The 16,299-nt window shown below is 42.5% G+C and overlaps 1 protein-coding gene across 4 annotated transcripts in view; it reads left to right on the top strand.

Annotated features, from left to right (window-relative positions):
- The first annotated feature begins 11,871 nt into the window (after nt 1–11,871).
- Nucleotides 11,872–16,299, top strand: part of adcy2b (adenylate cyclase 2b (brain)) — a 66,787-nt gene continuing 62,359 nt past the window's right edge. For 3 of the 4 annotated variants that reach the window (XR_005210453.1, XM_037796030.1, XM_037796033.1), the window contains exon 1: nt 13,124–13,387. Coding sequence is in view for 3 of the 4 variants with exons in the window: in XM_037796030.1 (XP_037651958.1) it covers nt 13,124–13,387 (264 nt within the window). In the remaining variant the exon portion in view is untranslated. Of the gene's footprint in view, nt 13,388–16,299 lie in introns of all 4 variants that reach the window. The other variant, XM_037796031.1, reaches the window with a different exon arrangement.

Raw genomic sequence — 16,299 nt, 5'->3', positions numbered from 1 at the left:
GAAGCAAAAAATGTAAGCAAACTGTTATTTACATGCACTTATTTGGAGTCGAGTTTTTGGCCACTTGGCAAATGTGTTTCAGTGTCTTCTGAGATCGATTAAAATAATATTAATAAGTATGTTTTCTTTAGTGTATAATCACCCGAAAATAAGAATCATGTTTCCTTAGAAATAGAAAGGTCCTCTTAACGTAGTCCGCCATGTTTCTATGGTAGCTCAGAACAGACAAACCAAACTCTGTTAACTTTGCCTGCTTGGGCCAGAGTCGTTAACGTTACTTGCTCTCGTTGCTGCCGCTCTCTCTCTCTTGCTTCACCACTCACGTCCCACGTACACACACACACTCTACACACTGGCTTTGCTCCAGATAGCTCTATAGAGGGCCATTCGTGTTTTTGTGTCAGCCACCGTAGCTCTCCAACACGCTTGGCACACGGGAGAGGCTTCAGTTGGTCGTAATCTCCTCACCTCGCCGCTAGATACCGCCAGATCGTACACACTGGACCGTTTCACTACAATGTAAACCCATCCACGGCACAACAGTAAATGATCTGAGAAAGTGCGGCAGGAGTGTGGTGATGTAGTTTAAAGAGCGATAGAGACACACGGATGGATCCTAAAAACACAAGTCTTTCATCCGGTAGACCGCTGTTCGTGTACCGTGTGTCACGTTACAATCAGCTGTCAGTTTGTGTCCCATGTTCACCACATTCAGTGTCATTTTCACTGTACAAACGTAGTAGTTTTAGGCCCATCCGTCCATCCATTTTTCCGGGTCACGGGGGCAGCAGGCTTAGCAGGTTATTTCAGACGTCCCTCTCCCCAGCAACGTTTTCCAGCTCTTTCTGGGGCACCCCGAGGCGTTCCAAGGCCAGACAAGATATATAATCTCTCCATTGTCTTCTGGGTCTACTCCGGGGACTCTTACCAGTTGGACGTGCCCAGAAAACCTCTCAAGGTAGGCGTCCATGAGGCATCCTGATCAGATGCCCGAACCACCTCAGCTGGCTTCTTTTAAAATGAAGAAACAGCGGGTCTACTCCGACCTCCCTCCGGATGTCCTATAGCTCCTCACCCTAATCTCTAAGGCGGAGCCCAGCCACCCTACGAAGGAAGCTCATTTTGGCGGCTTGTATCCGCGATCTCATTCTTTCGGTCATTACCCAAAGCCCATGACCATAGGTGAGGGTTGGAATGTAGATGGACCGGTAAATCGAAAGCTTTGCCTTCCGGCTCCACTCCCTCTTCACCACAACGGTCCGGTAGAGCGCCCACTATAACTGCTGATGCCGCACAGAACTGTCTGTCCATCTCCCGCTCCATTTTACACTCACTCGTGAATAAAACCCCGAGATACTTAAACTCCCTCTCTCGGGGCAGTGACACCCCTCACCCGGAGGCCCAACCATGTATTTATTTCCTAAACGTAACTATAGTGGCTTTGTTGCCTAATCCTAAAGTGACGTGACAAAGCGGCGGTATGTGTCGAGCTGGGTTGAGAGCGTCTTAGTAGAGCTGAGGCAAACTGATAATTCTCTGTGGGTTTGTTACTACTATAGCGACCCCTTTCACATGACCCATTGTTCATAGAAATAGAGTGATTGCTGCACATTTGTCTCTAATTGGTCTGAACTCTTATGTTTTAGTTCCCAACTGTGTGTGTTTGTCTGTGAGGATCAGATATCCTCCTCAGTGAACATGTGATTCTTCTCATCAACACTGGGTGGTGCACATGCACTACCATTGCTGCTGAATTAGGAGAACCTCTAAAACACTATGGTTGCTGAGCTCTCTGGGTTCTTCAGTACGCTGCTTAAACCCCTAAATCAAATATAGAGGCGTTATCTCCACGTTGCCAGACTTTGCCCACGAGCTTCACATTCAGTCTCAGCGGGCCTTCAGCGGACGTCAGGTGTTTGGTATTGTTCGGGATTAGGTGTACTGTCTGTGCTGGCAGCAGTGCATCTCGTGATAGAAAAGAAACTGGTACAGCACCAAGCATATTCATGACAATCCTGATCCACTCCGTCTTAACCTGGCTGATCTGACCTCTGAACAGTAATAAAGCTGAGCTGCAGAGGAAGCTTGAACAAGATTAGACCTAAAGCTCTGGTTGTAGGTGACAGAGCCCAAAAAGTGAGGGTTGAATTGTAAAGCAGCTATGTGTCCAAAGGTTAGACATATGGATTAGTGTTCAGGATGACAGGAAAATAGATGAGGATCAAAGGTTTCTCAGGGGAGTCTGGGTGCTCTTAAGGTGACAAACTCCAAGAAGAAAGTTAAAAACAGAGACAAGTAAAGAACCTATCTCTGTAATGCTGTCAACATATTGAACCTGTCTCTTCAGCTTAGAAAAATGCTGTATTTTCACAGCAAACCAACAGAAAACTAAAGTCAAGAATCATAAATATAAAATAGCAACAATAAAAGAAAAAAACATGTAATCTATCTTTCAAACTGAAAAGTAGTGTTTAAGGATGGAACGGGCCAAATGTTGACTAAAGAGTGAGCAACTGTTCACAGCATGATGGAGAATATGTGCAATGTGTGAAAATAATAACCTGAGAGTCTGTCCAACAAACAGATTGCTGGCTTCAGTATGTCTGAGAAGTGCCAGCGATAGCACCTGATGACCCAGGCCAGCAGTCTGCCCGCAGCCAAAGCTGAATTAAACAACTTTTGAGTGGAAAGGCGTGATGATGCACGGCTGACTGAGCAAGTCTCACAAGTCAGCGATCAGCTGCATCCACACTTTGGTTTGATTCAGAAAAAAAGCAGAGCAGAGTTCAGGCAGCTGTCTGACCACACTTAGTGCTTGAAATGTAATGTCCTGCTTGTGAAAAGGAGCATATTTGGGTTGAATTTTGGCAAGAGTAGCCTACCCTACTGTTGTACAATAACAAGATCTGTTTTGTTTTGTTGTTAATGATTCTTTGAATCAGTGATTCACAGCCTTCTTGGCTTTTGACTTTTAAAAAAAAAAGCCACTTAGGACCGCAGGCTTGTGCAATATGAAAGGTGTCACTTAGTAACAAGCCCAAATGATGATTCTGCAGCTCTACAGAGTATTTCAGCATCTTAGAACTCAATGTTTTGGTTTTATGGCCCGCAGCTTTAATGTTTGGGTTCACTCTCACCGCTCTCATCGGCATCATTTTCATTCTCCGCAAAACAGCCAACACGTTCTCATCTCAATTCGTCATCTACGGACGTTTTGTCATACCCCTCTATATCACTTTTTGCTTGCAGTAAATACATGCTTAATGTTGTGAATTAAACAATAACACTTATTTAGGTTTAGGAAAAAACGACATGGTTAGCATTAAAACTACTACATTTTTACAATGAAAATGGGACTAGATGTGAACACGAACGAACAGATGATTGTAGCGTGCTAAGCTCGGGACACGCGATCAGCGGTCTCCTGGATGAAAGCCCTATGTTTGTTGGACCCATCCACCTCACGTCCCACCCTCCCTTCTGTGTGTCTCTTTCGCTCTTTAATCTACGTCACCACATCACTTCCTCTGAGCATTTACTGTTGCCACAGATGGGTTTACATTGTAGTTAATGGAAACCCGGTGCATCACTTCGCGGCGTTATAAAGGGTGCCTTGTGCGGTGGTATCAAATGCCGACAGCCGTGACAAAGTGTTGGTATCTGACACCCTGGTAATGAGAACGGGCTGAAACAGCAGACCGACACAGCTGGCAACTAGCTGGGTAACATAATGGAAAAATTTGCAACTAAATAGCTCGATATTTCTTTAAATCTAAAAGAACAGTGAATATATTACTTACATTTGCCAGAGGATGAGAAATTCAACTCCAAATGAATGCTAATGTTTCTCCGTGTCTGCCCGATGTGTAAATTAACTACTGTTTGCTAACAAGTTCACCATATCATATGTTTTCAGCTTGTTTCTGCTGCCCCCAAGTGGCCAAAAATATCAGATCTATTGGCTGAAATGGAATATAATATTAATGACTATGTTTTCTTTAGTGTATAATCACCTGAAAATGAGGAATGTTGTGTTTTCGTTACCTTAGAATGAGCCGTTTATATCTACATAGGGAACGGGTCCTTTTCACGGAGCCGGCCGGCATGTTTCTACAGTAGCCCAGAATGAACAAACCAAACACTGGCTCTAATAAGGCCATTCACGTTTTTGCGTCGGCCACCGTATGTTCTCCTACACTCATTGCACTCGGGAGAAGTTTTGGCTGGTTGCAATCTGCAACCTCACCGCTGGTCGCGCCAGATCCTACACACTGCACCTTTAACCAAAGAGTGATTCTCTCTTCCCAGGTTGTTTCATTTGAAGCATTTTTACATGGTTGAATAGGATTAAGAAGGGAGATTAGAGATGTTTTTCCTTCTTTGCTTTACTCTGAATTATCTCACAACCCTCAGATTCATCCTGTGGGTATTTAACGATGTTGCGAAGCTCCAGGGAGTCTTCAAACTCAACAATCATCCACTTCTCCAGACTTTGTGCCGCAGGAAACGGAGCGAAGCAGCCTTTTAACAGACCGTGTAAGGATCCCCTGAACAATAGCAATCAAAGGCAATTAAAAGCCTGATTAGTTCAGCATTTTGTCAATTCTCAGATACTTTGTGTATCTCTCGAATTAGGCATTTTTGTCAAGGGATCAAATGCAAAACAGGCTGAGTGTGCGGCGTGGTTTAAATCACTACGTTTGATTGAGAATAACATAGCGCTTCGTGCTTAATGAATCCCGCAGTGTTCATCTTAATGAGGAATCAGGAGTTCTCAGTGTGGGTGGTATGTCTCTCTCCATCACTCTCTCTCTCACTTTTTCCTACCTTCCCACCTTGATTGCTACTTATCTAGGTCATCAAAGTGTGTTTTAATCACCGTTGGGTTGGGAGAGAGACCCACTTTGGTGATGAAGCCCTCTTTTCTCTCATCAAGGTGGGAAATCAGCTTAATTTATAGCACATACTGTAATTATCATTGTTGGTGCTCAGCTGCTTCTGGGATCAAATCCAATTGTATCGATTATTCAATATTCACAAGGTGCTTTATAACCTATATCGTCTTCAGCCCTCAGTATCTTCAAACACTTGATATAGAAGAGCAGATTCTGTTAGACCTTTTTGTATGTGTGCACTTCAGTGGATCCATAAGACAGGATTGATTTCCCTGTGTTGATATCCCATATGAGCCAAAGTGGATTTTTTGACACCAAGCATGCATAAATAAGATATATGCTCATTTCTGACAATCCTGTTGGGTGTGCGGCGGTGTGTTTTTGCTGTTACTGGTGTACTTAAAAAGGGCAACACACAGAGGAAACTATGCCAGAATCCAATTGTAATTATCTCTGTTCTTCCTGCGCTCATGCTGCTCTCTCTTTATAAAAAAGTGACAAGCTGCGGATTTCTCTCAGCAGGCCTGCCAGCATCGTGCATCCTAATTATTCATTTGATTACCCAAGACAAGCTAAAAAAAACACAACAGATTCTTAAACACAGAGGAAATGTCTTGGAGCCAAGCTGCATTAAAGCTGCATACTAACGGGCACGTGCAAAATACAGCAGAACGCACAGAGGATCTTTATCTCCTACAAACTGTTTGTGCTGGTCAGATGTCACTCTGCTCCTCAGGCTCGCATTTGTTTTTGATCAGGAATAGACCAGGACCAATAGACCATATCGATCACAAATAGATCCTGGAACAGTCATTCATTATATTTATACTTTTGATTTAGCAAGTGAGACATATTTTCTCTTTAATTAAAGTTGAACCTACATGTGTTTTAAATATTTGTATATATTATAATATCATATATATATATAGTTGATATTTTTATATTTTGGGGTTAATGCACCCTCAAACAACAAATAATGGAATTAGCGATTAGATTGTGGACTGCTGTTTTGAAGCCTCGAGTTTAGCATTTTGGCCTTCGCCATTTTGATGTTTTGCAACCAGAAGTGACCCAAGAGGGTGGAGCTACGTACAACCGAATGCTGAATAAGAAATTTTTAGGCGACTAAAAAGGTTATAATCAACTTTCATGAACTGAAAACACACCGTGAAAGGGTTCAAGTTCTTAGACGAAAACACGGACAACAGCCAGACCAAACAACGCAGTGGTAGCGACCTGTCAATCACAAGGTAGCCATGTCCTAAAGCATCCCCTGCTTTATGGTCTCTTTGACTCTAAAAGGAACCATAATTTACTAAATGAACATCATACTGCATTGAAGAAGACTTAAAACTGGCGATTGAGACCATAAACTAAACATAAACAATCAGACTTCTTTTTGCAACCAGAGGAGTCGCCCCCTGCTGGCTATTACAAAGAATGCAGGTTTAAGGCACTTCCGACTTGGCTTCACTGCCATGGCTTCACTGCTAGCATACAACGTTCGCTTTAGAATGCTGAGGTTACTATCAAAATAAAAGATTTGGAAACCCAACAGGAAGAAAGCAAAATGCTTGTCAAAAACAGTTTGTTAATTTCTAAGATAAAAGTGTATAAAGTCATAATTATGTAAAATTATGTTTTCAGTTTGTTCAACTGCCCTCGATTGTCCAAAAAAATTAAAAATGAATGCAACTTTAACAAAAAAGTATTCTTATCAAGGTGGGAAATCTTCATCAGCTGACTCTTAACCTTTACATTAGCATTCAACACGCCATTTATGCACTCTCGTCTCATATTTGCAGTATTTCCCACAGCACATGAAGGCAGCATAGCACCGTAGTCCTCTCTCCATCTGCTTGTATTGCCTCGTCTTCTATCCTGACACAGTGCCTCTGTCTGTAAGTGGGAGGGTGTTGATGCAGAATTAGTGTGTTAAGGCCGCTCTTCCTCAATGTGCTCTCATTCTGTCACCGCCTTTAGCGCGCTCAGTGTGTTTGTGTGTGTGTGTGTGTGGAGTGGGTAGCAGGTGGTCAGCACAACCACACCTGTTATTAATGTGATGGAGTATAAGAGCTTATATAGAATGTGCCACTTATAGCACAATGGACACAAACATAGGCCTAGATGATGAATGGGACGTGGTCTGACAACATGTTAAAAACAGGCGTTGTAGTATATCGCCTGTAGCTGTGTGTGTGTCTCGCACACACTTGCTCATATCTGTTGGTCTCTCTGTCAGCGTGTGTGTGTGTGTTCGACAATTTGTTGGGGTTGTTTCCTCTCCCTCATCCTGCTCTTCCTCCTCCCATCACAGTCTAAATTACACTTCACAGATTAGTTCCAGAGTGATGCCTCTGCCACTTGGGGAAGTGTGTGTGTGTGTGTGCGTGTGTGTTTTAGTATGTGTGTGTGTGTGTCTGTCTGTGTGTGTGCGTGTGTTATTGTGGTAATGAATGGGATTCCACTAATTTGGGTAACATTGCTCAAGGGCTCATGAAAAACAACATTTATCACACTGAGCGAAGGACAAGTTGAATAAAGGGAAACGGCTCACAGTTCAAGCTGTCTCTCACTTGCACAATTACAAGCGCACGCACACACACACACACACACACGCACGCACATGCACTCTTAAACTGTCATGGCGTGCGTCTGCGTGCAGCTCAGTTCATTAATCTTGTCTTTGTTGTGTCAAGGCAGACCTAATTAGATTACAATACACATGCTTATCCAAGGCAACCAAGCAGGAAGCATATGATATGTTGCAATGCGAGCACACATACACACACATGCAGGGATAAAACACAGACATAGACACCAAACACTGCCGATTAAGACCTCATCACAAGTTTGTCAAATGCCTACCAGAAGGGGGATTTGATGTGACAATGAAACACAGATTCACACCAATCTCCTCGGGGTCAAAAAGCCGCCGGGGACGGCGCAGACTCACAGGAGGCAGAATGAGCAACACTGAATGGCTGTAAATACATCACACTTCATGTCATACAGCTATCAGCTTGTCAGGGGGAATCTGGGTTATTGCCATGCGTGACCCCTGGCGTCAGTCATCATCCCTATACTGTCTCTCTGCTGTCTTTCCTGCTACTAAAATAAATATTTGGGCTTCTGCTTCTCCAGAAGCAGCGGCGCCCTGCTTAACATTCAGGAGGTTACTGACACTGAGAACTTGATCCTCCTCTGACCAAACCACTGGAGCAGCTGGCCTTAAGACGGTCAGACTGTTCAAATCTCTGTCGTTTTTGAGACTTAGTGGTGGAGTTGAAACGGAGCACATGAGATACCTTCAAATCGGGGTCGTGTTTACTGTGTTTACTGTGTTTACGAGAAGAGTCCATATGACTCTTGTCGTATTGTATCTCACATGTACAGTATATGTATACATATGTATCTATATTATATATGTATATCATCATCATCTGCAAGGCTTCTCCCGTTAGGAGTCACGGAGGGGCTGGAGCCGATCCCAGCTGACATTGAGCAAAGGCGGGGTACACCCTGGACAGGTCGCCAGCCTATCACAGGGCTAACACATAGAGACAGACAACCATTGACGCTCACATTCACACCTATGGGAAATTTAGAGTCACCGATCAACCTAACTTGCATGTCTTTGGACTGTGGGAGGAAGCTGGAGTACCCGGAGAAAACCCACGCTAACACGCTAAACTCCACACAGAAGTGATTTATTTATTTATTTATTTAATTTTATTTAATTTAATTTTATTTTATTTTATTTTATTTTATTTTATTTTATTTTATTTTATTTTATTTTACTTAATCCAGCATTAAATGATACTTTTCATATCTTTTATTAACATTGAATTAGAACCACTGAGAGATAACACCCTACATTGGACTGCACAGCTGAGTGTAATGACTCTCATCAACTCCTCATATTAAACAGTCTGCAGCCATTTACTCTAACAAGCTGTCCTTCCTGCCTGACTGCAAAAAGAAAAGAGACCTAGCCAGTGAAGAAAGTTAAAGAAAGCTAAAGACATGTATATTTCTTAGGAGACCAACACAGAGTTAAAAGGTGAGTGTTACTTTTGCCAGGTGGCTATAAACACTAGATGAATGCTAACACTAAATGCTCATATTGCTGTGTGTGTTAACAGGATGTGTACGGCTACTGTTTGCTTGCATGTTAGTAAACATGTTTACAAAAAGTATCCACATATGGTGTTACACTAATACTATAAAGTATATACTATAACTCTCTGTATATCTAATAGTACTGTATACTGTTAAGGCAGTTATCAGCTAACATACAAATACAAATCAAGCACAGAGGGATGGACTCAACTAGTTTAGCTCACTAAATGATACTGTGTGACATTCGCATGCTGACGTCACTGCAAAAGTAAAACTCATCAGGAAGAAAGCAAAATGTTTGCTCATATATTTAATACTTTGTTTTATCTTCTATTTCCTTCAAAAATTGTTGGAGCCTTCTCACCATCGTCAACAATTATAGTGGAGCAGATAGTGGAAAAATCATGCAAATAAAGACACAAGCACCAAATTGGGCATGATGATCCCCGAGGGGACGCTTAGCAAATCTGAATGATCTGCCACTTGATAATCCAAGATCGCCGCCATTTTTCAAGATGGCCGCCAAATTGACCTGCTGATAATGATTTCTCTCGTAGAAATGCATCTACTTGGTCGATTTGAGTGATCTTGGTGTCAATTGATGTCAATTTTTAATTTGCAATACGGCGGCCAGTCCGGTGAGTCTTTGCTTTGTGCCAAAAAGTAAGAAAAAACTTATTGGAGGATGTTAAAGCTGTAAAAATCAGATCAAGCATAAAAGAAAACATATAATTCTACATCACAATCATTCAAATTGACCAAGTATATGCATTTCTTTAAGGAAAACATTCTCCGTGAGTAAATTTGACAGCGTTCTTGAAAAATGGCCGCCATATTGCAATTAAAAATTGTTAAAATAATCTAAATTAGATACAGCATGATAGAAAACACATCATTTGACACCAAGATCACTCAAATCGACCAAGTAGATGCATTTCTATGAAAGAAATCATTATTAGCAGGTCAATTTGGCGGCCAATTTGCCGGTCAATTCGGCCGCCATCTTGGATTTTCAAGTGGCCAATCGTTTATATTTGCTTTGTTAGAGTATGATTAATGTTATCATTTTCCCCATATAAAAACATTACATTCACCCTTATCATCAAGTTTATCATCTGCTAAATAAATGTAATGCATTCAGTATTAAACTGGGACAAACCATCTGTCTCTGGTGTCCTTTAGTGGTCATTAAATTGCCTAATGCAGCTTCGATTAAATGTTTTTTATACATAGTTATTGAATTGATAGGTGTTTTTTTAAAGTAATGTCAGATTAGAATTACTGACAGTAACTTCAACATTTTAATCAAGCCTCCAAGCATTTGTTATTGACCTGCAGGAGTCTTCTTTTTGTATTCAATAATGTGACTTTAACACGAGAATCTCTCTATTTAGAAGTCACTTATCTAACAAAGCGTGTAGGTGAAAAACATTTTTGGTAGCTTGAGGGTTAATGTGCAGCAGGACAAGATGAGGTGGGTATCATTATCATTATCTCTGTCATTACGTTAGCCAATTGGATGCTGAATCTCTGTGAATTTCTCATCATGTCGCTTTGTCCACAGTGATTGATTTCCCTGCTCTACACTCCTTCTGAAAAATGTCTCTTTATTTACTTGTTTTTCTCTTTCTCTCTCCAGTCACACGACCATTGAATGGACACAACTGCTTTGTGCTATTCACTCTTGGATTTCTCGCTGTTTGTACTGCTGCTGATCCAAGAACTGAAGCTCAATATACTCCACAATAAGCAGCCATGAATCCTGAGTAAGTCCATTCATGTGTTTGTCCATCCCGCACATGTGGTTTTACACTTATTGCTAATCAGATTTTCGCACCATCGTCACATTCTGGGTTTTCCAAATTATAATGAATGCCTGGAGGGAGTGGAACTGACAGTTGGACTAAGATGAAGTGTGGTGAACCCAGGTCCTATAAGCCCTCAGGAACCATCCATGCGCCTTTTCATTTATGTACTGACTACATCATGTGTGCAATCAATCAGAACAAAGTAACACAAACACTGTAAATAGACTGCCAGAATTGCATTTGTGTTGCCAAGCTAGCAGCCGGGACTATAGGAATGGCAACGTCGGTCTGTTGGTTGTTCGGTCCAAATGTTGGATCAGTGGACAACCTGCGGAAGTGCCTTAAACCTGCATTCCTTCTAACCAGCAGGGGGCGACTCATTTGGTATATTATCGCAGTAAACATTGAAAACATGAGTTTATGGTCTCAATCGCTAGTTTCAAGTCTTCTTCAATACAGCATGATGTTCATTTAGTAAATTATGGTTCCATTTAGAGTCAAATAGACCAGAAGGCAGGGGATGCTTTAGGGTGTGGCTACCTTGTGACTGGCAGGTCGCTACCACAGCGTTGTGCGATCTGGGAGTTGTCCATATTTTGTCCATGTGTTTTCAGTTCATGAAAGTTAATTAGAACATTTAGGTCGCCTAAAAATGTCTTATTCGGCGTTCGGTTGTACTTAGCTGGTATTTGACGAGTTGGGAGTGAGACCGGGTTGGCATTACTCACTAGGGATGATTTGTTTGTTGCCCTGGGACAGGAGCTCATTCTGTTTGGATAAAGTCAACAACACTCTGCTATTATCTGAACATATAAGGCCTATAGTTTCTAAAAATGACCTTCAGTTCTATATCATTATAAGACAAGCTGTATGCTTGGCCTTAGCATACAGACTCTGTCTGTCTGGTTATAGCTTGCTTAAAGGGAAACTATGTGGATTTGACACTTTGAAGTGGCACGGCCATTTTCACACTTCACAGAGCATCACATGCAGCATTGCCAGAGGGGAGAGAGAGATCCCGCCATGGCAGAACAGGTGTCAAAAAGAAAGAGATGAAAGCTGGAAGGAGGAGAGGAACATCGGGAGTTTGGGTTCGTCAAATCTTGTTTTACTCCCACCGCCGACACATGCAGTCACTGTCGCTCTCAAAACTTTCACTCATTACCAGCTCTCTCTTTCCCGCTCCTTCCCCCTCATTTTGAAGCACTGATCTCTCTTCCTCCCACACTCTCTCTGTCTCCTGAGCATTTTCCCTTCCTGACTTTGTTTCTTCTTCCTCTTCCTCCCCGTCCTTCCCCCCTTCTGTGTGTGTTTTTCTTGCCCGTCTTTTTATCTCGTCGCCGGCTGCTGGATGGCATTTCATTCTCTTTATTCCCCTCCACACTCTGCTGCTCTTCTTGGTTCAGCACAGCTGTTACAACCCTTTCCTCGCTCACTCACTTTTGCTCTTGCTTTTTTCATGCACACACACACGCTGACAAAGAGATCTTCTTCTTCCTCTCTTCTGCCAACTTCTGTTTCTCTCTTATGTAAAAGTCTTTTTCTGCACCTTGCAAACAGACACACACACACACACACACACATACACATACACCACAGTCTTGAGTCATATACCAGTTCTCTCCACATTAGCTAATCTCACACATCACAATTCTCACATTTGCACCCGCTCTGATAGGTACAGCACACACACACACACACACACACACACACACACTTTTACCCACTAGCTCTCCCCACCACACACACATTGGTACACACCCTCTCTCCTCTCGCTCTCTTTTCCTCCCTCCCAGTTATACACGTTCTCTCTCTCCCTCAGCTCTTTCTCTCTCTCTCTCTCATTCCTCATCTGCACCTCAGCAGAGTAACATGTTGCCTCGTCTGAGCTACAGCGTCGTGCAGTAAGCAGATGCTGCCTGACTGACCAAACGTAAAGAGCAAACAAGAAGGAGAAGCAAGAGGAAGGGAAGTGAAGTCTCATCTCTTTCGACCCCGGTGTCCGACCACCTTCTCTGAGAGGAAGAGGAGGACGAGGAGGTCGGTTTTCCACACTGTCCTGACTCAGTTTGTCACCTCAAGCAGAAGGAGCAGCAGAGGATGCAAGGGAAAGCGGAGGACCTGAAAAGTTGCCTCTCTTTCACTCAGCTGTCCATCCATCCCGCCGCACAGCTGACCAAACTTTTTTAAGAGGAGGTTGAGGGCGAGGAGGGAGGGGGAGCGAAAGCATCCCTTGGTTACTTTTGTGTGCACGTGTTTCGGTCAATAAGAAAGCCATCCTTCCAGAGGCAGCTACCCATGTGGCAGGAAGCTCTGTGGACCCGCGGACGCTACCTGCTGGAGAAGAGCGATGGCGGCGAGAGTGCCGAGGGGCCCGAGAGCCTGGGAGACGGGTGCCCGGGGTTCCAGGGCGAGGTGTACGTGGAGGACGAGAAGCCTCAAGACTGGCTGTACGAGTCCTACTACAGAATGAGCCAGCAGCATCCGCTGATCGTGTTCCTGCTGCTGATCGTCATGGGAACCTGCCTCGCACTGTTGGCGGTGTTCTTCGCTTCAGGACTGGTGAGTGAGTTAACAGTGTGTGTGTGTGTGTGTGTGCAGAGGTAAGTGTTTAGACAGGTTTTTAGAGGTATGGATAAGTCTATCCATCCAGAAAATAGAGGTTAGTGTACTTTGATGCAGCCAATAAACAGGAAATGGTATTACAGTTGTGCATTTCACAACATTTTCGCAAAAATAACAAACAACATGATCTGTTACTTATTCAAATTTTGTCACATTTGCATGTTTTGCTGTCTCGTCATCCAAAATCTACAGAGCCTGGGGAGATGGGTAATATTATGAGAAAAAACTCTGAGGTTAAAGTCACATATTTACAAGTAAAACAATTTTGTTTCTTTTGTCAAAGAACCACATTGCTTCATTTTGCAAGGTTGGATCAACCTCATCGCACCACAGACCCCACCGTTAAACACTACGGTAATGTGAGCCACTGAGTGCAATATATGTTAATTATATTAGTATTTATTTACGTTATGTATATGTATCTTTCAGGATCTTTGCCTCGCTCAGAGGCCGTCCATCTGAGAGGACATCGGAAACAGCTATCTTTAGGATGTATCTGATAAGCCATTGGCAAAATAAAACATACACCAGGTCTAACATGAAGATAAAGTACAATGCATACCAATGTCAGCATTATGTTCTTACAATAACACAGAAAGAACACGAAAGAAAAGACGTATATGTATCTTTTAGGACTTTTGCCTCGCTCAGAGGCCATCCTTACCATAAATTGCAACGAAATTCAGATGGCAGCTAAATTTGTGACTTTAATCTCAGAGAATATCCCTTTATTTTCTTGTAAATTTATGACTTTAATCTCATAAGCCCCCCTCCCCAGGCTCTATACTTACTTATACTTTTTTTTTTTTATAACCTACTATGGCTCTAATGGCCGTCATAGAAATAACCCCTTAAGAGTTTTTTAAATAACTAAAAGAAGAACTTGGTAGTTAAAGCAGTGCTTGAAGTGGAAAACAATAAGTGCCCCTTATTAAAATGTTGGCGTCTGTATCGGCCAGTATCAAGATGCATTATTACATTCTGAATTTCTACTGTAAATAAAAGATACTAGGAGATACTGGGTTTGGGAAAATGTGAAGGTTTTTGACTTAAAGCTGAAGTAGGTGAGATTGGAGCAAATATGATTCAAAAAAGTTATTTTTATAAAACGGTCGCTATATCCTGACAGTAGTACATGAAACAGGTAACCTGAAAAACATCATGTACCTCTGTGTCCTCCGGTGCTCCTAACGGCATCTGCAAGATTTCACAGACCGGAGGAAAACAAGCAGTAAGAGCTGATCTGAGGTCCGCTGTCCAGCTGCCGTCTATGAGAGCTGGCTATCAATCACTCGCGAACTCCGACCAAACGGTCAAACTAGGCGGCGCTGATCAAATATCAATCAATATTATGTTACGATAATGCCTATTTCTCTCCTCAAATGTTTTCAGAATCATCTTGTAGTGCACATCTTGTAGTGTAAAATGAAAAAGTTTGTGACGCCGCCGCCATTGTGAAATCTGTTGAAGGAACGCCAAGAGCACAGCCAATAGGAACGCTCTCTCAATGAAATGACCTGTGATTGGTCAAAGTCTCCCGTCACGAGCTAGATTTTCTAAAGCCTGAAAACAGAGCCATGAGGAGGTGCAGAAGTCTAGTTATCTCTCAGAACACTTGAATTACAATATGCTGAAAGGTTATTATAGAATTTTTGTCCAATGATGCCAAAAATATACTGCCTACTGCCACTTTGATGAGACATTTTTTGAAAGGTTCTCTGAATCTGCTCTTTTACGAGACAAACATTTCCAGAAGCGTTAAATGTTCAGACGAAGGCTGTGATATGTGTCACTATATCCTGACAGTAGTGCATGAGGCCTGTGCTCCTAATGGTATTTGCGAGAATTCACAGCCCAGAGTAAAACAACCAATCAGAGCCGAGGAGTCTCTACAGCAGCTGACAATCACTGCTCATGAAACCAGCAAACTCCAATCAAATGGTCAAACTTAGCAGCACTGATCAAATATGAATCAATATTCTGTTACTGTAATGCCTATTCCTCGCCTCAAATGTTTTCAGAAACATCTTGTAGTGTACTGTTTAGCTGTAAAATTAGAAAGTTTGCTCTGGCAGGTGGGCGTCGCTCGGTTTTGTCTCGACTGTTTTCAACATGCCTGGATTTGTCGATAAATTATTAGTTTGTCAGACTATGTCGGTGTGTTTTTAATGTTGTGGAATGCCGCACCTTTCATTTACAGCGCCACAATAGATTCTGCATGGCTACAAGCTAAATATACCATTATCATACAACAGACCCTCTTGTTAGGATCACTGAAGAGTGTTGGAATAAAAGAAGAGTTTTGGGTCGCACGAGACTGAATGAGACAGAGAGGCATATGTGCATGTGTGTGATTATGTGTGATAACAACATAAGAGGCCGTGAAGCGGCACTTTAAACCGCAACCGGGTTTGCAGAGTGGATCAAGAGCGGGATGAGAGCTTAGTTCGCAGCTGTGTAGGTGTTGGTGCTTTTGTCAGGTGAAAAGTGTTGTTTTGAACACAAACACTCAACCACGAACACAAGCTATTGTCTCTCAAGTCCTGCCTTTGTGTTTTTATGAAATAGCCATACAAAAGGAATCCCACTCATTGCTGTGATTGTTGTTGTTTCAAAATGATTGTTTTGCTGCTATATGTTCAGGATGATCTGGAGACTTTTCTCTCTGTGTGCGTCATGTGCTGTCAAAGTGGAGGCCAAGGGCTTCAATCAGATATTGGGGGGGGTAGGTGGAACCCTCCAAAACAAGAGAAGTGACAGAGTGAAACCCAGATCATCCTCTAGTCTGTTACATTGACAAACACCCAACCAGATGTGTTCAACAGAAGTAGCACACCGGTTTCTATTTA

The sequence above is a fragment of the Sebastes umbrosus genome, chromosome 15 (assembly GCF_015220745.1).
Source record: "Sebastes umbrosus isolate fSebUmb1 chromosome 15, fSebUmb1.pri, whole genome shotgun sequence".
NCBI classification, from domain to species: Eukaryota; Metazoa; Chordata; class Actinopteri; order Perciformes; family Sebastidae; genus Sebastes; species Sebastes umbrosus.
The sequence above is the reverse complement of the archived record's forward strand: the minus strand, read 5'-3'. Positions and strand labels throughout refer to the sequence as shown.